General features: G+C 40.2%; 2 protein-coding genes across 4 annotated transcripts; both read left to right on the forward strand.

Annotated features, from left to right (window-relative positions):
- Nucleotides 1-470: 470 nt before the first annotated feature.
- Nucleotides 471-13293, forward strand: ctsc (cathepsin C). 3 transcript variants are annotated; one of them, XM_080459574.1, is made up of 9 exons: nucleotides 471-860; nucleotides 954-1137; nucleotides 2415-2560; nucleotides 4129-4283; nucleotides 7569-7724; nucleotides 7933-8051; nucleotides 10529-10660; nucleotides 11902-12134; nucleotides 12228-13293. In XM_080459574.1, the coding sequence occupies exons 2-9, from the start codon at nucleotides 975-977 to the stop codon at nucleotides 12492-12494; spliced, it is 1371 nt and encodes a 456-aa protein (XP_080315700.1). In that variant the 5' UTR covers nucleotides 471-860; nucleotides 954-974; the 3' UTR covers nucleotides 12495-13293. The 3 variants fall into 3 exon arrangements, with proteins under 3 accessions (XP_080315700.1, XP_080315701.1, XP_080315702.1); XM_080459575.1 differs by having other exon boundaries at nucleotides 498-609; XM_080459576.1 differs by having other exon boundaries at nucleotides 563-767.
- A 2272-nt stretch (nucleotides 13294-15565) lies between these two features.
- On the forward strand, nucleotides 15566-26579 carry rab38a (RAB38a, member RAS oncogene family). The gene is made up of 3 exons (XM_080459570.1): nucleotides 15566-15975; nucleotides 19438-19718; nucleotides 24782-26579. The coding sequence occupies exons 1-3, from the start codon at nucleotides 15774-15776 to the stop codon at nucleotides 24935-24937; spliced, it is 639 nt and encodes a 212-aa protein (XP_080315696.1). The 5' UTR covers nucleotides 15566-15773; the 3' UTR covers nucleotides 24938-26579.
- Nucleotides 26580-26911: the final 332 nt, after the last annotated feature.

Below are 26911 nucleotides of genomic sequence, written 5' to 3' on the forward strand. Positions count from 1 at the left end.
GTGGGAGGAAACAACAATGGAGCAACTCCCATTAAACATATTCAAGTGTCACACAGAAAAGCCTCAAGCCCATAATCAACCCGGGGTCTTGATTTAAGTGAACAAGAATGTCATTAGAGAATATGCAAGAGCAACAGAACCTTGTGATTTAGTGACTGAGTGAAATCCCTCAAATAAATAAATAAAATAAAAAACAATCTGCTGGTCAAGTGTGCAATCAGCGAATCCTTCACATGCAACATGCACATGATATTATTTTACGACCTGATTGATGAGGCACTTTGATCGGGAATGAAATTCAGGACCTGATGGTAGCATGATTGAGCCTTTTAATATTTACTAATCCATATTCTGTACTATATAACTAGATATTGCTGTTAATCATCATGTGATCATCAATCCCATAATATAAGTCATGAAAATAACACTTATCTCCATTTCCATTGGTTTGGCGTCTTCGTTTCTACTCTACTGCGCATGCTCGCAGCTGCTGCGTCATGTGACAAGGAAAGCGAAACCAAACTGGAGAAACAAAGAATCACCGAGAGCGAGATAATTAGTCACGCTATTTCCGTTTTGCTTGTTTGTTGCCATCTCGTCGGTCTGGTTGTAAGCGTAAAAATTAATCAGTAAAATCCTTACAGATTTTTCAATCCAGCACATCCGCTACTGAGCTCACAAAACATTATTGGATGCACTGGATTCACGAATTGAATAGATGACGTATTACATTTTTTTTCCGTTAAAACCGGGCGCGTGTGCGGTGTGTAAGTGAATCATCTTGACTGTTACGAGTAAAACTCTTTGTCCGGACAAAAGTTTGAGTTTGCGTAAAGAGCAGCCAGAGGACAGAGTAACTGGTCAGTCCCAGTAGGAGAGCAGCAGGACCCTCACAACAACCAGGGTCAGACACGTTTAACAGTCCAGTCTGACTGTTTCTTTTATCGTCTTAGTCCTTTTGCAGGTGAGTGAAGATGAGCTCGAGCCGTGTGCTCCTGTGCGCGCTCCTGCTGCTGTGTGTCCAGGGCTCTCTGGGGGACACACCGGCCAACTGCTCCTACGAGGACCTGCTGGGGACCTGGGTCTTCCAGGTGTCCAAAGGAGGACACGACCAGACCATCAACTGCTCTTCTGCAGGTACAGACCACCGGGACCCCGCGAGCACAACACGAGACCGAAAACAAGGAAGGAGAGCAGAGCTGGAAGTCATGTGACATCCACAGGTCTAATTATAGAGATTAATAAACGGTGATCAGCCACCTTATTATGATAAATACTTATAAACTTGAAATGAATATTAGGTTTTGACAGTCATATGTACATTCACAACAAATACGCAAAATAATCTCAAGCATTTTGAAAATAAATTTGACTCCCAGTTTAAAAAAACACCCGATCTTTATCATATGAATTATTCTGATACTTCTAGATACTGTATTTATGATTTCCATAACTTAAGAGCTAAAATTATATGTATATTAAAAAAAATCAGATCACATGTTCAAAATCTAAGGTAAATGTAAGTTTCACAGTTCATAAATCATACGATCAATACAGGTGTATTAAAAAAAAGTTTTATTTTACACATAACATTTTTGCATGTTTCAATTATGAATTCTGATGAATGTAGTTTGCTGTTACATAAATAAGAAAGAATACTTGCTACACAATATGTTTTCTTATGAATGATGAATCTAAAATATATACTTTTTTGGGCAGATGTCCCTGTAAGTCGATTTAATTTGAATACCAGTTGAGGTGTTTGGAAATAATGTGAGGTGTTTAAAGTTCACTTGACTGTAACTGAAGTGTCCTGCATTGCTTTAGTTGTGTTGTGATAGCAGACAACTTTTAGGCCACAGAAAATTATGAAATTTAATATAATCCTGAACAAAAATACCAAAAAAAAGTGTATATCAAAAACTTTGAATATAATTGAGAAGTAGAATATTTTGCCAGTTGTTTTCCCATGCATGGAATAAAAACTAAAAAGCTTTAGGTGTCTTGATATACTGATTTTTTTTCTTCTTTTTTCATGATTTATAAGCTCAAGTTAAGAAGAATAAATCAAAAACATAAAACACTTTGGTTCATGGGTCCTAAATCTAAGATTGATGTAAGTTTCACTGATTTAAATGATTGGAAGAGTAAACTTTTCTTTTGTATTGTATTTTTGAGATGCGCCTATCCGTGCGCAGAGAACAGGAACGATTCTAGGGAAGGAGACACGAGAGGCATTTTGAAATCATGTGACTGACAGGCCTGTTTATAGTTCCCATGAACGACTTCACTCCTGTGGCCTGCATTGCTTTAGTTAAAGTTTATCATACAATAAAGGTAGATTTAAAAACCATACACGTGCGTTGATGACATTTGGACACTGTAAACCAGGTCTTTGCGTCCTTCCTCCACAGCCACAGGCGAGAGCACGGTGACTGTGACCCTGGAGAAACTGTCTGTGGCGACAGACGAGCTGGGAAACACCGGCTTCTTCACCCTCATCTACAATCAGGGCTTCGAAGTGGTCATCAACGGCTACAAGTGGTTTGCTTTCTTTAAGGTAAAAGAGAAATGCAGCCTTTTCTAACACTTCTCTGAGCTCAGCTTACCTATTGTACTAACTGTGTACAGCCTCGCTGCATGTTTTCATCTATCTAAAGTTTGATTTATGGATTTTTTTGAATCTTTTTGTTGCTCCTCATATAAAATGCATGCGTGTGCTGTTCACCACTGGGGAAATGGTTATGATGATGTGATGTTTTATGTTCCTCTCGAAACCTCTGTGGTTTCTTTTTTGCCCATTTTTATAACGTTATAGGTTACAGAATATCTTACCAGAGAACTGCTGTTGTTAACAAGCAAGCACTCTTTGGTTTTTTTTTTGGGCACTTTTCCAGAAACGTGGGTTTTTGCTGGTAATAAGAAAATGAGACTAAGTAACTCAAGACTGTTTGAAGTCATACAGTTATTTTGAATTTATCATGCCTTGCACGCCCAGTGTTCCTTCAACATTTCATCAAAAGCCGTGAGGACCCCCAAAGCACTTCACACACACACACACACACACACACACACACACACACACACACACACACACACACACACACACACACACACACACACACACACACACACACACACACCAATGCCATGGAATTTGGGATTCAGCGTCTTGCTCAAGGACAATAATTCACCATATTGACACATGAAGGATCAAATCTGCAACTTTCTCATCTCGAGGAAGTGAGCTACGGCTATACCCTCAAAAAGGAAGTTTCACTGTGTTTCTCATTTACACAAAATGTTTGACTCGGACTTCTTACAGCTTCCTGTCCCTTCATCTAGTGTGATCATATCTGTATAATGTGTCGACGCTTAAAGGAGCAGATGCAAAGTTAAGCTGGCGGTCATGTGGTATGTGTCATCACTCACATGATGAAGTTAAAAGGAAGTGTTTGAGTCTGTCTGCTCTATTCTTCCTCCATGGTCATAATTTATCCACGACTGGTTTAACTTCCTCATTGTATGCTTCACATTGACAACAGTCTATTATAGTAAGACTGATTCAAGAGAAGATTTGTTACTTTTGTTTGTTGACTCATATTTGTGTTCGGTCTCTGCCGACAGTATTTCACATGCATACTTCTCATAACTTCAACTCCCCAGACCATTTATGATATCAGTAAAATGAAAAACCGAGGTTATAGAGCTGTGTATACGTATGCAAATATACAATCATTATGATGGCCTCCAAGATATTGACAGTTAAAGTTGTCTTGAAAAAGGGGCTGAAACATTCATCACACATTATTTTGACATTTCTATGGCCATGGAAATAAGTGTATGATAACGAGTGTAGCCAGGGGTTAAAATAATGAAGTACCTCAGTGTCTGTCAACATCTGATATGTTGTTTATCTTACAATGTGAATAAATGTAGTAATGGCACTCCATTTTGATGTAGATTCTACCTATTTTGGCTTGTACTTACATTTTAAAATTTTTTCTAATTTATTCATTCTCCTTTTTAGCAAAATTTGAAAATATAACATAGGATCAGATGATTTTCCAACTTTCTCTAGCATCAAATGACGGTGTCGAGCTCTGATCTGTCTCCCCTCACTTTCAGTACACTGAGGACGGCAGCAAGGTGACCAGCTACTGTGACCAAACGCTGGCCGGGTGGGTCCACGACGTCCTGGGCCGCAACTGGGGCTGTTTCGTAGGGAAGCGAGTTGTCCCGGTTCCCCCCCGCTCAAACTATAAACCTCTCCTGAGCAGCAGGTATGTCACTTTTATATTAGAGCTCCCTTTCCAGCATCTCAGCCTCGGTAAAACTTGCAAACACAAATCATCAGTGGCACTTGAAGAAGAAAACTATTACTCATCTCAGGATTGCCGTCTTTTTCTGAGCTTCAGTGAAGCTCAGAAAAGTGCCCGTAAGAGGACTCTGCACCAAAAGAAATCTGATATTGAAACACTATAGAGGCTTAACAGGCAAAACAAATATCGGCACTGTCTGGTCATATGAAGCCATTTACTGCACTGAAGAGTTTCATTTTGTTACACAGTCATATTTAGTGTCAAGGTATGGGTTTACAGTTTAATTCAAATATATAGTTTTTAAATCTCAATCATAATAGATCTAAAGAGTTGCTTGTTTTTTTCCATTTATTTCTTTTTACAATAAATCATTATTAAGGGATAATTTTTTACAACTAAATGTAATTAAAGGTGATTTAAGTATCTGTAGAATAAGCTTCAGTTAGTCATACATAGAAAGTATGACAGTGATATAATGATATATGTGTATATATTTATATAAGGATTTACAGACCTAACTTTCTCTCACAATAAAAGCATCTTCTTTTGATGGTAATATTCCTTGAGAAGTCCAACATCTACCAACATTTGGTTTATACTTGCGGAGTGTGACGCATGAGAGTCGACAGCTCTACTTTTCATGACTTTGAAGGTAAAACTTGTTGATGTGTATTGTCGGGTCTGCCGGTGAAGGTTTTACCCACCGTGCTATAAAAATACTTTACTTTGACCTTAGAGGGGGTTGGAGCCTTCCTCATGTCCCCCAGCAATATGCATCCTCAACTATTTTAATAACTGAAACGGCTTTTTGTTTTCCTCAAATTTGTATAACTTAAATCCAGTCGCATCACAAATAAAACGCTCCTCCTTTGCCGAAACATTTAAAGGTGTTTTGTTTTGTCTTTATGGTATATCCTCTTGGTTTTGTCAAACTGACTTCAGAAAGTAGCTTTTGGTTACATAATAGGAGGGATTTTCCACCAAACTCGCACACAATAGGGACTTTCACAGCCGTATTGTGTCAGTACGAGTAATACCAGTGGAACGCACTAATTCAGGAGGAGGTAAAATGTCCCCACACTTTCAAACTGCAAACCGGATCACGCTGTCTTTTCCTCACGTACAGGCAGCTCACACTTCTCAGCAAACAAGTTAATATTTAATAGCATTTATCTGTGGGTGACACTTTATTGTAGTTTAACATTAGAAATCCCTGCACATGTGATACTGGGTTTTGAAGACTTCCGTGCTGGTGAGAGTTGCTGATTTTTCTTTTGCGTCGTCTTTTGCCCTCCGTGGACTTTCAACCACAACGTTGCCAAAACTGAAAGAGGATTCATAACTTCAAGAATGAGGAAGTTGTTATTTTAGAAATCACAGTACTGTTGTGACTGAAGTTGCAGGGTTAGCACCATTCTTTTTTCTTTTTTTTTTTTTTTTTTGAAATGTTTATTTCGAATATCAAGGTACGAAACCCCCAAAATAAGGAAAAAAGATAAACAACAACAAAGTTTTCCTCTCAAAAAAATAAATGAATAACAGTAATAATAATATAAAAATAAATCAAGAAAAAACATAGTCAGATGAATATTCGAAATGGAGTGAGAAGAAGTAAAACTTATTTACTCCCAATGCTTGTCCTAAAGTAAATAGCATAATTAACTTCCTTCCATCTCTTACACACACACACACACACACACACACACACACACACACACACACACACACACACACACACACACATAGAATATATATACATACTCATCCATTCATACATTCAGAGTGACTGTAACATTAAAGGGGTCATATTATGCAAAATTCACGTCCTAATGGTTTTCCAACAGTAATTTGTGTCCCCATACCTGAGAATGACGCCTCAGAAGTGAAGAAAAGTCTGTCATCTCTCGCCCTGGCTCGTTTCAATTTTTAAAAAGTGTGTTGCTCCAATGAGCAAATCAGAAATCAAACCCTATGTAGTGTCATCAGGGGTTTAGCCAATCCCAATCAAGGTAGACCCTCCCTTTGACCCTCCCACAATCAGGCAGCTCTCCTCTGGCACATGGCACCACGAGAGGAAGTACTTCCTCCTCTTCCCAAGATGGGCACGTGTGGGCGGCGCCGGTCCAGCTGACTCAGACACAGCAGATTCTGAATGTAGCTCATATGATCCAATAGTCAAATGGCTGAAAATCAAGGATCTGGATTTGGAGCAATAAACTTTCAATACAACGTTTTGGGACCAACAAGAGCCATGTAGAAGTGCTGGAAAAACTGTATAACATGACCCCTTTAAAAACAATTTGATAACCGTGTGCAGTTCTTATAAAAGTACGATAAGAAGAACATGTGACATCCCCAAATAGTACTACTGTATGTACGCTGTACATAAAATGCATATATATATTTAAAAAAAAAAAAAAAACTGCAGGAAATGAGTAGGTATGAGGGGAATAAGGAATTGAGGAAGAAATGAGGAATCACATGGTTGGTTGGTCTTTTAACATGTTTTTAACCAGGTCACACATCAGTTTGGAAACAATTTGGTGAATGAATAACCGTCTCATTTGGTTTTCTGTTTTAATTCATCATGTGATAGTTTCACCCCTCGTCCTTTTATTAAACCTCCGAATGTTAGTTTGAAAATGCCGGTGACAACAAGCCATTGTTGACCTCCTCCCCTCTGAGCCGAGCTCCCAATAAAAGCTCTGACTAAAAACATCCAGGGGAAGTTGTTGGCTTGTTAGCGCAGCTCATTGGCCGCTCCGCATGACTTACCTGTTTAACTTCCCTCAGCCTCTGACTGACTCCTGATCCCTACAGCTGGATGTCCTGTTGTGTTTTTTTTGTGCTTGTGCTGCTGTGAGTTCTGTTACTTCCCTGCGATGCGGCTCTTGAGCAGTAGTTTTCACACTCGATTACACTTTTTTCGCTTTTGTGACATTTTGAAAACTTGCCTGGTCCGGGACAGTAAAAACAGGATGAGTAAGTGTTCGTGGTTTTTAATTTTTGACATTAAATGTCTCAGTTTACACAGGGAGCTCCTGTAATCTCAGACTATCTAAGAGACGTGTGGGCTTCCTCCGTGTCCCATAGCATCTGAAATCCTTTGTGTTCACTTTAGTTATTCACCTCCTACTGGCACTACGTAAAAAACAACTGCGTCATTAATAGAAAGTGCATGACGCGTGCACATTACTTGCGTGATAAATGTTCTACCTGTTGTTAACCCGGTGTTGAATCTCCCAGGCTGCTCCAGGCCCAGTACAAACACAACCCGGATTTCATCGATTCAATCAACGCCGTGCAGAAGTCCTGGAAGGCCGCGCCGTACGCAGAACATGAGCTGCTCACTCTGCAGGAGCTGCACAACCGAGCAGGAGGGCCTGCTTCCCGCATCCCAGCGTAAGTGCTTATCACACATATTGTCTCTAATGGAGCAGGTGTTTAGATTTCACATATTGATCTTTTCTTGATTTCAGCGGGGTATGAAGAATTGCTTGATAAATACGTTATATGCATAAAGTTTCCAGTTGGTACATTCCTACTTTGAATCGTAGTTAAAATGTTTCTAACTCGATTCTCCATTCTTTTCGTTTTTAATTCTTTGCAGACGTGTTCGCCCTGCGCCTGTGAAGGCCGACGTTGCCAAGATGGCAGCAGCTCTGCCCGAGCGCTGGGACTGGAGAAACGTTAACGGTGTCAACTTTCTTAGCCCTGTGAGAAACCAAGGTGACTTTTAATTGTCCTCTAAAAACTTAAGTGATTTTTATTTGTTCATTTCCTTTACACTGTTGAGAGATGCCTCACTCTACTCTGCACATTCCATCCGATGCCAGATTTTCTATTCCAAAGATAAATCTATTCACTGAAAATCTTGAGTGAATTGGGGGGGTGGGGGGGGGGGCACGACTATAACTGCACATCTGACCAGCTGTCAGTAAGCCAGACACTCCACAGCAGCTCCACCGCTACTCTTCTCCCCTCTTGGCAGGTGTAGGGCTGCTTTCAGCTCTCCTCCTGTGTTCCTGCACGGCCCAGTGTGCGAGTGCACAGATTATGCGTGCTGAGCACTTAGTGTCTGAGAGGGCCTCAGTAGGGCTGGGTTTAAGGATCTGGAGAGGGCTGAAGCGTTTCAATAGGAGCCCTTTAAGCCACTGTGGATGGTTATGGAGCTTATTTTGCTTCAGGTGATTTTTTTTTATTTTTTGCTGTTCTCTTTCCCTCTACAAAAATTGATAGGCTCCAGGATAAATCGGTCTGGATGATTTTATCCGGCTGGCCATTCGAGGTGCATCCAAACATCAGCACTGTCATTACTTTCTCCAATGTTTCGACCAAGTCGCAGGTTTTCTTTGAACAGTTTTAAAAAAAGAAAAGCACATCTGTTGGTCCACTGTCAGTTGTAAATGAGACTGAAACTCCTTTTTTTCCAACCTTCCACTGGGTTCATATCGGCACTGATATTGGTGATAACGGACCACATATTGGTGTAATAGCGTCCCTGAGCTTGCTTTATAACTATACTTGCCAACTTAGGCCATAATAACTACTAAATATGAATACGATCCAGTTGCTAAATCTTGCATCCATATATTTTTCACATTTTACTTACTACATCTTTCAAATGTCGCGACTTTATTTTAACATATTTTATTGAGCGAACTCTGATAACATTAATTTACTTTAAGCGGACGTTTTCTGATGTAGCCATTTTCATGGTGTTACTCAAAGATGGAGAGAGTACTGGAAATTTGTACTCGTCATGACAAATATGACTAGTTACACTGCTCACTGCTTAAATCGTACAAGTAAAAGTACTATTGCTAAGAAAATACTGAATTACAAGTGCAGAGTACGTTTCTCCAAACCTGCTAAAAAAAAACTTTTGCAGCATAGGCATTTTGGATGGATGGATGGATGGATAGGATTGCCTTATAAATCCATAGGGAAAGGTCTTCATACAACAAAAGGACAGAAAACAGGCAGGTTTGTAGCCAGATTGACATTAGTACTAACGGACATTTGAAATTACAACTACTCAAAAAAAAATTATATTTTTTTAATTAATTACAGCAATATGAATATATGTAATTAAATTCTTCCACCCCCCTATGTTACTTGTGATGTCTTGTGTGCGATCCTACATTGCATCTGAAAGTGAATTGTTGGACTGACACCTTGGAATCCAGTTGATGTTTTGTTACAGTGTTGATGCATGAATCTTTTCTCCAAATTAAAGATTAAGACCTAATTACTCCAAAAGAATGAAAGCATCTTGGGCCCGAATAAAACATGTTCACAGAGTCACACTGACCTGAATCATTAGCACAAATAAAGCTCCCTGTGAGCGCCTGCAGGCCTCGGTCTGCCTGACTGATTTTCTTTCTTACACTCTGTAAAGGAACTTGTGGCTGTAATCAGTGCATCCGTCTCTGTCCTTTGCGCCGTTATTATGCATAGCTTTGAGGCAGAAACATTTAGTGCCGAGTCGGTTTCATATAGTTTTAAATCGATGCACTTGTAATGTGCACCCTTTGGAAGGTTTGGTGTCGTTTCAGCAGGCTACGCAGGACAGTTGTTTGTAGCACAGAATATTACAGACATGTTTTAATGCGTCTGCATGGCGCAGCCTGACGGCTGACTGTCAGAAATAAGTAATATAGAAAGAAACCACAGTCCACCCTGATATGGAAGGTTCAATATTAGGCGCTCACTAAATGTCATTTTATCTCTAATGCGTTGTTAAAGTATGTTTATATGCGTTTGGTTTGTAACATCGGTATGAGGATTAACTATCAAAAACAGTTTTACCATGAAATCCCTCGTCAAGTGGTATAAAACTGATCAGAATCATACCAATTTCACAATTCTTTGTGACTTATTAGACTTGTCTGTGTTTAAAAATGGTAATGTCGCTTGCAGTGGTTTTCTGTGTATTTCAGTACAATCGCTGTGTAGTTTTAGATGAGTGCATCAGGTGTCCTAATTTGGGATTGAAGATGCAAAGCCAAGCACTGTGATGTTGATGCTACCATTAAGAAAAAAAATAACACCAATCTCAGTAATGGCCACTACATCATTTTCCAATTTGTCAAATATTTCCCTCAGAATGCTAATACCCATCACTTGCCCGATAAAGAGTTAAGCGATTTGATTTATGGAGGTGCACTCGGTTGTTAAAGTGGCCCTGTAATTCTCTCCTTCAGCGTCATGTGGCAGCTGTTACTCCTTCGCCGCCATGGGAATGCTGGAAGCTCGGGTCCGAATCCTCACCAACAACAGCGACACTCCCGTCTTCAGCCCTCAGCAGGTGGTCTCCTGTTCCGAATACTCTCAAGGTAAACACTCTCTATAAAGGATGGTAGCACTGAATCAATGCAGCTGAGGCAAAAGAGATGAACCGCCACTTGAAATAAAATAGTTTTTGTCAGTTATTTCTACACCGGCAGCATATAAATTTAACTGAATGAAAAAGAACCTTTCAAATGTTGATTGGGATCATTCTGATAAGCTCCCTAGAAGTAGAACTTCCCCAATTTGTTTGTATTTCTCATTTTCTTGACTAATGCGCTAAAATCTCACTGGGAAAAAAAGAAGACAAGCTTGAAAAATTCAGTTTAAGTGTAATAAATGTTTAATATATTGAAGTTTTTTATTATTTCACACTCAGAGCGTTAATATTACTAAAAACATAATGCATAAATTGAATCCATATTTTATTCCCAGTAAAACATCAACAATATATCAGATGTATTAACTGAAGCAATTTACTATTTGTGCCGGATACTTTTCCCACATTTTGTCTCCCAAGCTCCCAGCTTTTTAAAGATGTGATTCGATTTATTTCAAAATGTTTTCTGTGTTTGTATGTCTGATCATTGCCTGGTTTATTGTGACTAATGTTATTTGAAAATTCTGTTTTCTTCATATTCAATACAGCATCCCAACTAAGTGTAAATACAGATCGATGTTTTTTTGATCCCATGAGAGAAATGGTTGTTTTGCAGCAGAACAGAAATAGTGCCATAACAAACAACAATACACTATTTGGCTGTATAATACCAGTCAGGAATGGGGATGATAAGAAGGAAAGAATATAATATATAGTATGTATGTATATTATTAGAATGGAGTTGGGTGGATGTTGTGATGCTTTCAGATGTCATGGCCTGCGGCTATAAAACTGTGTCGTCCTCAATAATCTAAAGAAGTAGACCTTTCTTTTTATTTTAATGTTTTTGAAAGTGTTTTAGAAAGCAGAGCATTTCCTAACCACTGATTAGTGCATTCTTGCTAAAAATTTTGCAAGTGTTCGGAAGAAAGCTTCATTTCTTTTCTGATAATGAAATAGATTTAACAAAAAAAAAAAAAAAAAACATTCTCGCAACTTAAGTGGACATTTCTGTACACTTCCATATCTTCCACACTCCAGCTATTTTCAATACCGATGTGTCTGGTTAGATCTCATCCAGTCTGACAGTAGGCGACCTTGTACAGTTAACTAGTTCATCCCAGAACAAGACACGCCGCCATTATGTCACACAGATTGGTCATTTCCTCTCTTTCTGCTTGCTGTCAGGCTGCGATGGCGGCTTCCCATACCTGATTGGGAAGTACGTGCAGGATTTCGGCATCGTGGACGAGTCCTGCTTCCCGTACATCGGGAAGGACTCTCCGTGCGGCGTTCCTAAAAACTGCGTGCGCACCTACACAGCGGAATACAACTACGTCGGTGGATTTTACGGCGGCTGCAGTGAAATGGCCATGATGCTGGACCTGGTGAAGAACGGACCCATGGCGGTGGCCTTTGAGGTACTGCTGCTGCACTCGTTTTTTGCGCTCTACCATTTTTTGCTCTGGAATTTGAACTTGGAAAAATAAAAATGCATCACTTTCTGCCCGCAGGTGTACCCCGACTTCATGCACTATAAGGAGGGCATCTACCACCACACCGGCTTGGCGGATGTCTTCAATCCCTTCGAGCTGACCAACCACGCCGTGCTGCTGGTGGGCTACGGCCGCTGCCACATGACCGGACAGAAGTACTGGATCGTCAAGAACAGCTGGGGCGAAGGCTGGGGCGAGAGCGGCTTCTTCCGAATCCGCCGGGGGAGCGACGAGTGCTCTATCGAGAGCATCGCAGTCGCCGCCAACCCCATTGCCAAGCTGTAGAAACCAGCGCCAGTCAGTTTCAATGGTTCCTGGAGCTCGGGTGTTTTTACCGTCTATGAGCCTGTGACAGTTAAAGCTTTCAGCTTCACGGCCAGAAATGTTGTTTTAAAGGGAAATCGATGCAAAATTGAAACCGTTTTTTGGGGGTTTCTTTTACAATTTTTTTACTCACCAATCATGTGATTCAATGTGGTTTTGTTTTCAGGGAAACTTGAAAGCAGGTTTTGATTTTTTTTTTCTGTTTAAACAATGTATTGCTCTGTCAAATACATTTTAATCACCACTATGGATGAAAGACCCCCCCCCCCCCCCCCCGTCACGAGTTTAAAAGTTACTGCAATAAAACTTCAGGCTTCAAGTGAATTTCTAAAAGCATTTCTCATATTCGTTTGTTTACAGCCACCAAAAGGGATTTTAATTAAAGGGAACTGCCATCCTTTTTAGATACCATAGATTTGGATTTACCCCGTCAGGTTTTTCTGTTCCGGGTTTTGTCTCGATGGTTTTAGCCCTCATTGATTAGCTGCCTGCGAATGATCGAGCTGAAGCTGCAAATGCCAAATTGAATTGGAATTTAAATGGATTGACATACTGTCAAAGACGGGAAGAGTTGCCGCGTATGTGCTCAGGTGCAGGAGTTTAATGTTTTTGTCTCAGGGAAGCACAGCAGAGAACGAGTTTATTTCCTGTCCTTGCGTCATTCTGTAACCGCGACTGTAATGTTTTCTCTGTTTGTGAGAGTTCCTTGAGGGGCTTTTCAAGAGGATTTCTGAAAAAGCCAATAAAGGGATGCAATTGATTGCAGTGCCTTTTATTCTGCCTCTGTGATTTTTATTTTTATTCGGAGGAATGAAAGCGTTTCAATTTGATGTTTATTTGTAAAAAAAAACTTAACTTAATTAGAAATCCGTCTCCCTGGGATCTTTGATTTGGCATTAAAGTGTGGTTAGAATGGAGCCGCAGATCAAACTGTTTCTCAGTAAAGAACAAAATACTGTGAGGAAAAAGTTTCAGCAAGACGTACTGTAATAGTAACGGTAAGTATTCAAAAACGAGATATTGGTCATTAACCTCTTCAAATCTAAAAGCATAAATGTTGAATATTTCCTGAGTTCTTCGGGTTCTGGCCTCTAAACGCCGTGCAGCAAGGAAGACACCATGTTGGCCCCCGCAGGGCTAAACAATGTCTTCTGTGTGGGCACGTTGACATTTTCTTTCAATCAGTTGAAGTCAAGGCAATGACTCATGACTTTAGCAGGGGTGTAAAGTAAAAGTTAGTTTACTTTTTTACTGCGCTTTAAATCATTGGGGTGTTAAATTCTGTTTGTCAAAGCTTTACTTTATAGAGGTCCATCTCATCTCACCATTGGACAATATTTCCATGTAAATTTCCATGTAAAGATATAAAGTTTGCTTCTACTAACACAATCCCATATTCATATTTAATTCGATCAATAAATAAAGACCTTTACCTTTGTGAATAAGTTACAAAGCACTGTGATTTTATATCAGATGAGAAAGTAACGACTACAAGTACTCACTCTACTGTAGTAATCAGGTGGTATTTATCAACTTTCTATTGTCAATTGCATCTAAGTCATATTTGTACTACTTTTTGCGAAAATCACATTTTATTCTGTCATAGGATTCTGGAGAGAAGCCCCCCCCCCCCCCCCCCGGAAAACCATTGTATCTTTAGCCAAAAATGGTAATGTGGTGATTTCAGTGTCAGTTTTACTCTTCACTACCTATTTAGGAAAATGGATTCATCATATAAAGATGTTCATTTACATCTCGAAACTGGGGGAAAAAAATTACTAAAACATGCTGAAACCACTGTTGGGCTGAAAGTTTCAAGTATTTCAACAAGGTCTTCATAAAGGATTTCAGTATGTAATTGTAATTCTACTTACACGTCGCTGTGAATCACACCATGTCCTTTTCTACTTGGCTGCACAGTGGTTTGCTCTCTAATCCACAAATCCATCCTTGGAATGTTTCCACCATTATCTTTCCTTCTTCATATCACACAGACATACTGTACAACATCAGGCCATTACCTCCGGCCTTCAGTGTGTCTTTACATCTACTTGGAATAACCAGCAGAACTTGAAACTGAACAAATTCACTGGCTGCTTTTATTTATTCATTTATTTATTTATTTTTAAGTAAAATAGTCAAAAGTATTTGATGGAAATAGATAAAAAACCTCTTTTTAAGACAAGCTATTGTTCACTCCTCTGCTTTTATTGCTAAAGTAGATTGAAGGATGTTGGGTCATGTGAGTAGTTTTATGAATGGTAGGCCTGTTTTATGTATGTATGTGTACATGCACATATACTGTGCTGTATGTGGTTGAATAAAATCTTAATCTATGATTTTTTTTTTTTTTTTAAAGGAAAATTGCTTTGTACTTTTCCCTTTTTCAATCAATTTTACTTTTAATTAAATACCCATATTGTACTTATGTGACCTCTATTGGTACATAATAACAGGCAGTGCTTTTTTTGAAGACTATTTCTACTGGGAGGCAAGGCAGAGCGATAAGCGTCACCATTTCACACCCATGAGTTAAATAAAACTGTACCTTTGAGATGCTTAGTGGTTAAAAGAAAATTGAGAGGGAAACATTCTACCTCCTTTGGACATTTTTTGTTGTACTTTTTAGGGCCAAAGGAATGTCTTGAGGTGAAACAAAGAACAGCAAATATATTAAAAGCAAAAGTAATAAGAAACAATAGAAAGTACTGAATTAAACATTTGATAATAAGAATAAGAATAAACATATACCCACACAACAGAAAATACTAATATAAATGTAAAAAAAACATTATTTAAAATGTTAAAAAAAAGCCAAGGGGAGGGGGGTCCTCATATGACAGGCACTACTATGACGTGAAAATATGTCTTATTAATAAGTAGTTTAGTTCAGATTTAAAAGTGAGAAATGGCGGTTTTTCTTACTAACCCCAACTTTTTTTTTCTTCTTTTTTTTTTTCTTTTTTTTTTTTTAAATCCTTCCCCAATTTGAAGGATTTAATTCCATCCCAGTTCGCCCTACCAGCACCCCTGCGTGAGTCACAAGGTTCACGCGTCTCTGCTCCACTTCCCTTCCCTGTGTGGGCCGGGGCGGATGTTCCCTCCCCTCCTCCGTCCCTGCTCTCCTCCTCAACTCACCCTTCCCCTCTGCCGTCCTGTGCGTCCCCCCCCCCCTTTCCATCCCCCTGGTCCTCCCCAGTCCGGTGGATTCATGCTCAGCTCTCGCCCTCCTCGGTCGCCATGCAGAACAACCACCACAAGGAGCATCTCTATAAGATCCTCGTCATAGGGGACCTCGGAGTTGGCAAGACCAGCATCATCAAGCGGTATGTCCACCACAACTTCAGCCCCAACTACCGAGCCACCATCGGGGTGGACTTCGCGCTCAAAGTCCTCAACTGGGACCAGGAGACGGTGCGCCTCCAGCTGTGGGACATCGCAGGTACGCAGCAACTTTTACGCACGACTCGCATTGAGAAAAGGGGAAACAGAGGAAGGGAGACACAGAAAGTGTTAAAAGAAAGTTGTCAAGCTGTCTCTGTAAATCACCCTGATTGAACCAGCAGTTCAGGTTTGAACAGGATCGTGAGCAGGTAAGTATTCGTTAATGACTTACCTTAAATGGACAGATAATATCAGTTGAAATATCTTTGCCGGGCTTTATTATGCAGTGAAATTACTTTCTAAATGTATTACCTTGATGCCAAACCTAAGAAAAAAACACACAGTTATCATCAATCATGTTTTGTCACGTGGTGAAGTGGCTGTTTATATACATATATCTATATATAAAACGTGTTTCGATTTCTTGGAGCCTGCTATTGTTAGTTAAAGACAAGGCTTTCCAAAAAGGCTAATTAATGAAATAACTATCAGCAGCTGGCTCCTCTAATGGAAACTGTTGCCTTTTCCTTTTGGAAAGGACTGTTCCAACCAGAGCCTGAGGCCTCATCCATTCCTTTCAGAGAAGTGTGTAACATAAGTTCTATATAAAACTAGAGACAGAAATTGTCCAGAGTGACTGTAGGATACAATACAGACATTTTTACAAATGGATAATGTCACATATTTTTATGGTAGTCATGTGCACCAGCTGACCAGCTGGAATCACTTGGCTATGCAATTCCCCCGTCACATGTTTTAAAGTTGGGGTTAAATTCATGCATCACTTAGACACAAAATGAGCTTGGAGGTCTCATGACCTTAAAGAAGAAGAGTCATGATGCCACATGATTAAACGGAATGCTGCTGTGTTGCAATCACTTAGTCGGTTGAGTCCCTCAAGTGAATTATGTCACCGAGGAGAGCACAGGTTTCAGCTTTTGACATTAGAATTGGCGTAGGAATGTTCTGGTTGCCAATACAGAGGCCTACTGCTCCAACCTGCTGTATGAAGACAACATGTTTTGTCTCCACTGCTTTGGAGTCTGTGGATTCTCTGTTCCTTCCTTCATTCTTCACAGTCGGCTTAATATTTGTGTTTCTGATCGAAGCATGTGTGACATGACTGTAGCAGGTATGTGACGTGTGCTGGGTGTTACTGATTGGTACGCAGCCATGATGTTGAGAAATTCAGTGTTTTCCTGCTGGTATTTACTTTGATTGTGGTAAGCACGGGTGTCTGGAATAATAATGCAGGCTCTTGAGTGGGATGCTGACAGGTGGGATGACAGACCTCATGGCTGCAGCAGCCTCGTGTCACATGAGTGTCGGCTGAGGTTTAGAAGAATCCTCTGACCTGCTGCTCTCCCCTCCTGTTGGCCCTCTCCACTGAGCACAAGCAGTCATGTGTCTCAAGCCCATGTGAGTGAGATTTGAGGCCCAAGCTCTTTGTATACAGAAAGCTTTTATTATGAGACGAGTGTCTCCCTCAGAGAAAACAGCTACAGGTCCCTCACTGTACTCTGTCTGCTCTTTGAAAGAGGTGGGGGACGCCTAAATTGTTTATTCTGCATAATTTAGGACGAGCGCTGCCCATTATGTCTCTTTAGCACATCATATGGGCTCTATATATTGTTCATATTATGAGTTTTTAGGTATATGTGGATAAAACATTCTGTTTTCTCAGCTTTTTGGTATGATTTCTGAAAAATTCTACATTCGCCATGATGGTGGGTTTCCTTGGGAGCATTTCTCAGGCCACCGACACAATAAATCACTTGGTGTTTTCTGTGCATTTCCCAAAATAAACAGTTTTTCTATTCTGGTCTGAGAAGGGTTGACTGGAGGAGTAGTTTCACAGGCCAACTCCATCACAGGGGGAGATCCAGAGTAGATTAAAGTTTTTATTTGTTCAGTTAGGGTTTGTCATTTTCTTTAATTTTTTGTTGATTACATTAGGTAATCATTGCTTTTTGGAAAGAGGGGCCACATTACTTTTTTATTTTCTACTGTTAAAATTAATATTAGGAATTCTACATAGTTTCTGTGACATATTGGGGGGGGGGTTGAGCTTTTTTTATTGATGAAAAGCATACAGAAATATCTTCAAATGGAAATGACATTATGTGCCAAGTCCTACAGTTGTTCAAATTACTTTTAGATTGTAGTTTTAATTATTTTCGTATAAATTAGGATGGCTAATCGGATTACCCCGCTACCCTGAATTGGATATAAGCAGTATAGAAGACGGATGGATGGATGGATAATCAGATTACAAGGTGGCACTACTACTACTACTGTGGTGGCTCATAAATGAGAGTTAAGGTTCTTATTTTCAAGTTTTTACATTGAACCTTTTGGAGTTTTATCCAGTGTGTTGAGTTTTTGAGGTGTTATTATATGATTTCTTAAACTTACAGGTTTTGATGATCTCATGTATATCTTTTCTCGTTTTCATGTTTTAAACGGGCTCTTTAACTCCTTGAGTGTGTGTGTTGGTCACATCTGAATGACTCTGGAATCAAAAGGTATTTACTGTTTTCAAATCGGATCAAAGTCGACCCACAGATCCCAGACAGAACAGGTTTATTTATTTATTTATTTTTAATACAAAACTCATAATTAGTAATACTCACATTTGGCTTGGCCCTGGCAGCTTATTTGGTCTTTAGAGTGAAGAAAAATATTTGTGCCATAATAGGATTTAAAACAGAAACCTCTACGTTTGAGTGAGGTGATTTTAAACGTGGGACTTCAAAACACATCAACCCCTTTGCTTTTCCCTTTTTACGGCCCTTATCCTCTCAGCTGTGCTGCGATGCAGGTGAGAAACTCTCCCACGGGCGACATAAACTTTAGATCCATGCATTGTTTTTTCTGGTGGCGGCGCTCAGACAATTTTTAAGGCCGCTGCATCAATTAGCAAAAAACACTTATTTGTCTGTCTGCGGTGTGAAAGCAAAGCTGATTGTACTCTCCAAAGCTGTACCGCTGAAGATGATGTGATGGTGTTCTTGCACATATTACAGATGGGAAAATCTGTGTGCAGACAACATTCCATTAGAGCTTATCAAATTAATTCCACCCTCAGGAATTTTTTACAGTCTCACAGGAACATGTACTTACACACACACCTCATCCTGCCTTTATCCGCGTCGGCATCTTATCCGTGTCTTGCTGCTTTAATGGTGAAAACGCGAAGGTAAATGCGGTATGTCTGGGAAGGAGGTAAAGTATGCGGTGAATGCACGCTTACCGGCCCATGTGAGGCAGTGTGAGAAAACGGGTGAATCACATGACTCATGCTTAAGTCTGTGTGTGGCACCGGTTCACCTTCAGCTTCCTGTGAGGCATTTCAGTGCTGATTGCTGGGTAGAAGGAAGCAAACCACAGGATGAGTTTGTCACCGTTAAGTGAACAAAAGCAAAGGTGAAAGGTTTGCCTACACGTTGTATCAAACTATAATCCATCTTCAATGTCTGTTTGTGCTCGTGTGCCTTTTGTCTGTGTGCGTGTCCCACAGGTCAGGAGCGGTTCGGCAACATGACCCGAGTGTACTACCGCGAAGCCATGGGCGCCTTCATCGTGTTTGACGTCACGCGGCCCGCCTCCTTCGAGGCGGTCACAAAATGGAAGGAGGACTTGGATTCCAAACTGACACTTGCCAATGGGAAACATGTAGCCACTGTGCTTCTGGCTAACAAGTGTGACCAGGGCCGGGACGTACTGACCAATAATGGAATAAAGATGGAGCAGTTTTGCCAGGAAAATGGCTTCGTGGGATGGTACGAGACATCAGCTAAGGTAAAACACACGCGCACACTCACTCAAAGCAAATAACCAGGACATAAAAGCGCCCGTGTCAACAGGCATGTCATGTCTGTTCAGTTGCCCTTGAGACACAGCTGACTCCTTGACTCCATTAGACCCAGAGTCCTAATATCCTGCGGAGCTGCCACCCTGTAGGTACATTTTAGATGAGAAGACACCCTGCTGTGTTTAACAGTCTCACTGTGTTCAGCATTTGAATATAAATGAACCTGCAGTCACAGAGTTACGCTGTTTTTCCAAAGCCTCACAGCACAAAATCCCCCTGTCTTGTATTCCAGGTCAGCGCCACCTGCTTCAGGTGCTCCGTCAGGCAAACAGGAAGTCCTGAAGGGGAATCAGCCCGCTGATTTCTGTAACAATCGTGAATCAGTTGTTTGGCTTAAGTTACTTTCCTGAAAATCAGATATAATTCAAACATTCATAACTTCGATTAAAAAAATCCACCCTGATTTATTTGGAATTTATAGTACAACCTTCTGTTTAAGTGTTTCATTTGAATTATTATTTGTCCAGACATGAGTTTTTTTTTTCTTTTACACGCATAAACACACATTGACAAACATGCAATCTATTTAAATATCAAACTCTTACCAGATACTGTGGTGAGAGTGCGACATCATTCAAGAGTTAACTCATGCAGACAGGATTGTTAGACTGTGGTGAGTGGCTTCTGACTGCGAGATGAGCTGCACGCTGACACGCAGCACAAGCTCTGATTATGGCAGCTCGGAATCTCACAGCAGGATGGTGAGGGGGAAAATAGACTGAGACACACACAGTCACACACACCATTGGCACTTTGACATACAGTAAAAAAAAAAAAAAAAAAATGCAATTGAACTTGTCTTTTCTTTCCCTTATTTGTTTGTTAAAAGCTACAAGAAACTAGTGATGCAAAGTCATTGTTCGATCAAAAATATTCTTTTAACTGCACATTTATTGAGATAACATTTGAAATGTGTTTAGTGAACTCTTAGTACAGCCAAACACACACACACATAAGAACTACAGGCGATAAAAAGCAAAACGCTTCATCATATTCAGCCACTTTTTATGGTTTTCGTCTTTAAAAAAAAAAAAAAACAGTTTTACCTTCCATGCAGATGAACAAAGGCCATAGAGTTGGATTCAAGCAGTGGTTCCTAAAACTAAAGCAGTACTACATTGACAGAAAAACAAAGGTGGCTCAAATAAATTATTGAGGAGGATGAAACCATGAGCCGGTGAATCACCAATGTCACTGAGAATGTGTCGTCAGACCTTTTGAAAACCGACACTGAACCAGACTCGATACGCAACTGCACAGTCCTTTGCTTTGTTTCCCTTTCAGCAGCGACATGCTGCCATCGGGTTCATCCATGTAGATGAAACAGTCCAAACATGTGTTCAACGTGCATCTTGATGGCTGAAATGTCAAGATGGTTTTTTTTTTGGTTTTTTTTTCAACAGGAACGTACACAGTTTCCTTTCAGGTGTTTAGAAAGTCAGTGCCATATAAGCTGATGTATTGTAAACCCAGTGTTTGAATGAACTGCGAGGAGAATTCGAGCAAACGTCTCCCTTGAACAACTCTGAACAGCATGCTCTCCATGAACACACATGCAGGGAAAAATTATGCTGGCCGAGATAGAGGGGCTGTTTTCGTTGTTGTTGTTGTTGCTGTTGTTTTTTTTTCTTTTTCGCCGTCTAGAAAGAATCTGTTGTTGCTCCAACAATAAATCAGATAGAGCGTGGCACACACAATCAGCCTGGGATCCGCTGCACCTTTTTACTATCCTCCCGAGCACATTTGGATGCGATTAATATTCAGTAAATCTGCAGGAAAAGTGAGCGTGTCAGTGTGAACGTCCGTCTCATTAATAATCGTCCCTCGTTCTCTCCTCATGTGAACCTCGCTGAATCACCCCGCGGCCATTTTTCTCCTCTAGTCAGTGCCGGATTCACTTCCAGACTGCTGGAGATACTTTGGATGGGACTTTGCAAAAAAAAAAAAATGGATGTTTGACATTTGCGTTTTTATTTTTATGAATGGAGGAGGTAAAAGAAGGAAGACGCGTTGGCTAATTTTGTCCTATGAAGATTAATAGTAGTGCCTTCACAACAATAGTGGGTTCGTTTTCTGTAAAATCTATATGGCATGAACATTGTTGCCTCTGTCTAATTGAGACAAACATTATATAAAAGAAATATAGAAACTCTGATGATAGGCATGAATAGAAATTAAAATATGGAAACATCAGCTTTTTTTTTATAAAGTATGTTCCAGCAAGAGAATAAAACTGGAAAAAAGATCCCCCCCCCCCCCCCCCCCCCCCCCACACACACACACACACACAATGCAGCTATGTCTGTCAGAAAGAGATATATATATAAAAATAGAAACATTAACATCATCTCATAGAGAGTCTGTGTGGCACTGCCAACAGTACACAGAAGAATTGATGTGAAAGCTGGTTGGGTATATAAGGTAGGGTATTACCGCGGGTATTATCATGACTGGGACCATTTATACCAATAAACCATAAAATTGTGCCTCATGTGAGGTTAAATATATCTATCGACTGTGTATAATTTTTTTCCAGTTGTCAACATTACAATATTCTGTGTGCAAGCAGAGCTGGAAAATAGTGTTCTAATAAGAAATTTGATCTATATTTTAATGCATTAGCTTTGTTTTGTCAAATTATTTTAGTATACAATCCCTCGCAATCCTAATTATATATAAAACAGGTATAGAAGATGGATGGATGGTTATACAAAAAGGCAGATCATTTTTTTGCAGAAGTTTTGTCCTCAGGAAACTTCCGATACACTAATTGTCAGGAAACCTGGACACATACAGAGGCAGGTGAGGATGGATGTATTAACAGAAAGCAATCTTTAAAGGACACCAAGTAATTAAGTGGAAAACCTAAATAAAATGGGGGAGGCTCACGCTTACTCATCCCACATCAACTGGAGTATTCTATGAAAAGTGGCAAGTTGGAAAAAAAAAACCAACTGATCGCTCAAGAAAGGACCCTGTAAGAGGAAATGTCCAGGCAAGAGGCCATTTGATCACCCTACTATATTTATATACTGCAGGAACATAGACGTGTATTTTCCCTCCAACGCTGTGACGTCGTCTCTCTGAGTCTTTGCAGCTTTTCTCCTGTGGTGTCTAACACTTGTGTGATTGGTCAGAAATAATGCAGTTTTGTACGTACCCATCATTTTCTACACACCAGGCGCTCGACTAGAGCTTCATGAGACGCAGCTGGAAACAATCAACACGCAGGTGAAACACATGAAAACACAACAAGACAATAGGAACTAGTAGAAAGTGACCTGGAAGACGTTCAGCAGATGTGGAACATGAAACCAGGTGATAAAGGACTTGAACGGAAGAGACGGATGTAACAACAAATACTGTAACGACATAACACCTTCCAATAATGTCAGGATTTTGACCATTTTGAACCAATGTTGTAATAGAAAATTTGCCAGTAGTTTAATAAATTGTTTAATTACTGGCTGGTTGTGATATAACAACTGCAGCCAATAATATTATATACATAACTAGCACTGTATTTCTCTGGGGAAAAAAAATGTCATGTACAGTTTTGTCATTGAGAATATTATAAACAGTATTCGATCACACAGTCATGTTTAGGGGTATACAGCCTATTCAGCACACTTTTCTAATTATGGTCGTAAAAAAAGTTTGACCATTTTGTTGCATTATTGGCAAGTTATTACATTATTGGCTTTATTACAATCAAAATGGCCGAACTTATTACATTATTGAAAGGTTTCTTTATTGACCATTATTACATTCTTGGTTGCTACTGATGGAAAAGGCTAAAACCATACCAGGACATTAATCTGAGTGACAGGATAATAACTCACACCAGACTGCAGCTACAGATGACCAGGATATTAAAAATAAGAAATGAGATAGAGCTGCTCAGGCTGGTTCAATCTAATAACAGTTGGAAAGTATTTGGATGAGTGTGATTATTGCAAATAATATATGTAGCACAACAAGGACATTGTATGTTATCCCCTTCCCCCCACCCCCCTCCCCCCTCCCCCCTCGACTTTCTTCTCTCTCTTCTCTTCTCTCTCTCTTTGTGCGTTCCCCCCCGGTTGTGTACGGCAGCCATGCCAGCTTCTGACGGAGAAGGCAACAGGAGGAGACTCCAGGTCTCTCCCTGTTGCAAGACCAAAAACTGTTCTGACTCCGAAGGCTCTCAATCACATCATATTGTTGGCCCAAGCTGCCGAACAGGACAAGGGCAAGAGAAAAAAAAAAAAAAGAAAAGAAAAAAAAAAAAAAAAAAAAATAAGAAATGAGAAGCCACATGTTGGTCCACATTTTTATTCCCGACTTCCAAGACAAGGCATGGCAGCAGCAAATATTCAGACAATGTCCGAAGGTAAAGGAGAAAAAAAACAAGGTTTACGTAACTGGGTGTAAACCTGTGTACTATCTTCTCCGTAAATGATCCAGTGCTATCGTGTACAAAGGTTAGGTAATTTGATCTTGCCATCGTTTTATCTTTTAATTTGCTGCTGTTTGTTTGTGATTCGAGGAAGGTGAGGGTGTCATTTGTCAACGTCTCAGAGCACCAGCAGCCCTGTGACTAAATGTATGCAAATATCCCCTTTTGGTTTATGTTCACGTCATGGCTGTTGCCTGCTGCTCCATCCATCTATTCCGTTTAGTTATGGTCCATTTGTTTCGCTCACCTGCTCTCACAGGATCTTTCAAAATAATATGCTGTGTGTGTGTGTGTGTGTGTGTGTGTGTGTGTGTGTGTGTGTGTGTGTGTGTGTGTGTGTGTGTGTGTGTGTGTGTGTGTGTGTGTGTGTGTGTGTGTGTGTGTGTGTGTGTGTGTGTGTGTGTGTGTGTGTGTGTGTGTGTGTGTGTGTGTGTGTGTGTGTGTGTGTGTGTGTGTGTGTGTGTGTACGTTCGTTGATTGATCTCGTGTAATAATCCACATCTTTTTTTGTGTATTCCCCGTGCTCCCTACCTTCTCCCTCTCTGTTTTCAGGAGAATATCAACATCGATGAAGCAGCCAACTGCTTGGTGAAACACATCATTGCCAGTGAGAATGACATGCTCCAGTCGGAGGTGCCCGACACCATCACCCCACAGCTCGAGAAAGACAAAGGAGGAACATGCTCCTCCTGCTTCAGACACCAGTAGTTCTCCTTCTGCTTATCATTACGCGCATGCAGGCCACTTCATGTTTTGGGCAGATTGATGGAGAAGAATCTTTTTGTTTGTTTTCTTTTTGTAAGGAAAAGTATTTTCCCGTCGGGTAGCTCAGGTGGGTGGAGGGGGTGTTTGAGGGGGGGCGAGGTGGGGGCTGACGGAGAGGCAGCTGGCCCGACAATTCGATGGACTGAAACAGAAACAGAAAGAGAGGAAGAGCGATGGATGCAGCTGGGTGCGCTTGTCAAAGGCAAGGTCACCCTCTGGGCGACTTGGAGCCTTGACACTGCCACTCCGGTTGCCATGGAGACGCAGTTAATGAACACATGCTCAGAGAGGTTGCAGCAAATCACAGTCGACTGTATCGACAGTAAAGGTCTGTGGAAGTAATCACTATATATATACAGGAACCGTGCTGTCCGTCTCTCTTTCCGCCGCTGCTTTCACTCTCGTACTTGTTTTTTTTTTTTTCCTTTTCTGCTGACAGCAGCCCGTTTAGACTAATATGGAGGAATTTAAATGCATGCTTCAATCAGCTACCTCCATCACGCCCTGCTCAGTCCTCATCAGCCACGTTATTTCTTTACACCCGGTTCGAATTTATTTAGCATAATTTATATGGCTAATAATGGGAGAGAAATTACTTGTGTGTGTGTGTGAATTTGTGAATGCGGATTAATGCGAACTGATATTTAGGTGTCTGTATTGAGATTTGTTCATGGATCTGTGTGTGTGCATATAAAAATTTGTTTGCACGTACTTTCAGTAGATTTTTGTCACTGGTAGTAACTGGAGTTACTGACGAATCTTTGTCTATGGCAAAATAAGCAAAAGTCCACTTGTAAAAACCAACAAGCCCACACGAGATGGAGGCAAAGGGAGAGACATTTGCAGGTCCTTACAGGCATGCACTAGTCCCAATATTTCACACACACAAATTCTATAATGCATGCATAAACCCACACACGCGTGCACAAATGTCAGAAATGAACAAATGCATCTAAATATGAAGACAAAGAACTACACGCAAGCATAACTCAGACACACATCTCTCCACATGAACACACAAGTCATTTGTCCACAATAACAGCCTGATAATCATCACTTTTTAATGGCGCTGTTCCCTGTGCTGTCAGTTTGAATGGTGCCTACACACACCGTCGTCAGTAATGTAATGTATATCAGATTATATGGATGTAATTAAAGTGCCTTTTCGAACACTACCCATTTAATTTAATGTCTTCAATAGATGTATTCTTGCTATACGTGTTATTTATAAGTGCTCTCAAAGGTGCACATTTTTTCTTTCCATTTGTCACAGAGGAGGAATTCAGCTCATTTCCACTCCTGCATCCTCAACTCTGATAAACATTGAATGTGTGTTGGGGGGAAAAAAAAAAGCTGTGTTTAAGGATGATGTCTAATATATCCTTTTTTTTTTATTATTCATTCAGTGGTTTTATATTTAATTTCTATTCCACTGTGAAATTCTTGTACTATGTGTAATTATAGGTTAAATGCAAATGTGTATACAGCTATGTACATATCGTATACAGCAACTAAGAGAGATTATAGAGCCAAAGATGTATCCCGTGTCTATATGAATAAACCATAGATGTACTGACTGGCTGGCTGCCATTTTTCTGTTTGTCCTTGACTACAATTTGTCTTGTTTTGAATTTATTAGCGCCGCACGGGTGTCTTCTCCATTCATTTTAATCAATGTCATTGTGATAAAAGTATTAAAGAGTGAGAGAACTCCAATTAAATGCCTAGGTTTTATAGGGAAAGGACTACTACTACTGCTAGTTTGAAGTTTCATATTCAAATTCCATAAAAAGAATACACCAAATATACTTTTTTTTAATGGTCAAGGAGAAATGCCTCAGTATGGCATCTCGAGAAATCAGAGAAAATAGCTGATATTTACATTTAGGCAGAAGCTTCCTGGTCCAGTAAAATCAG

This window comes from Lipophrys pholis (genome assembly GCF_963383615.2).
Source record: "Lipophrys pholis genome assembly, chromosome: 3".
Lineage (NCBI taxonomy): Eukaryota > Metazoa > Chordata > Actinopteri > Blenniiformes > Blenniidae > Lipophrys > Lipophrys pholis.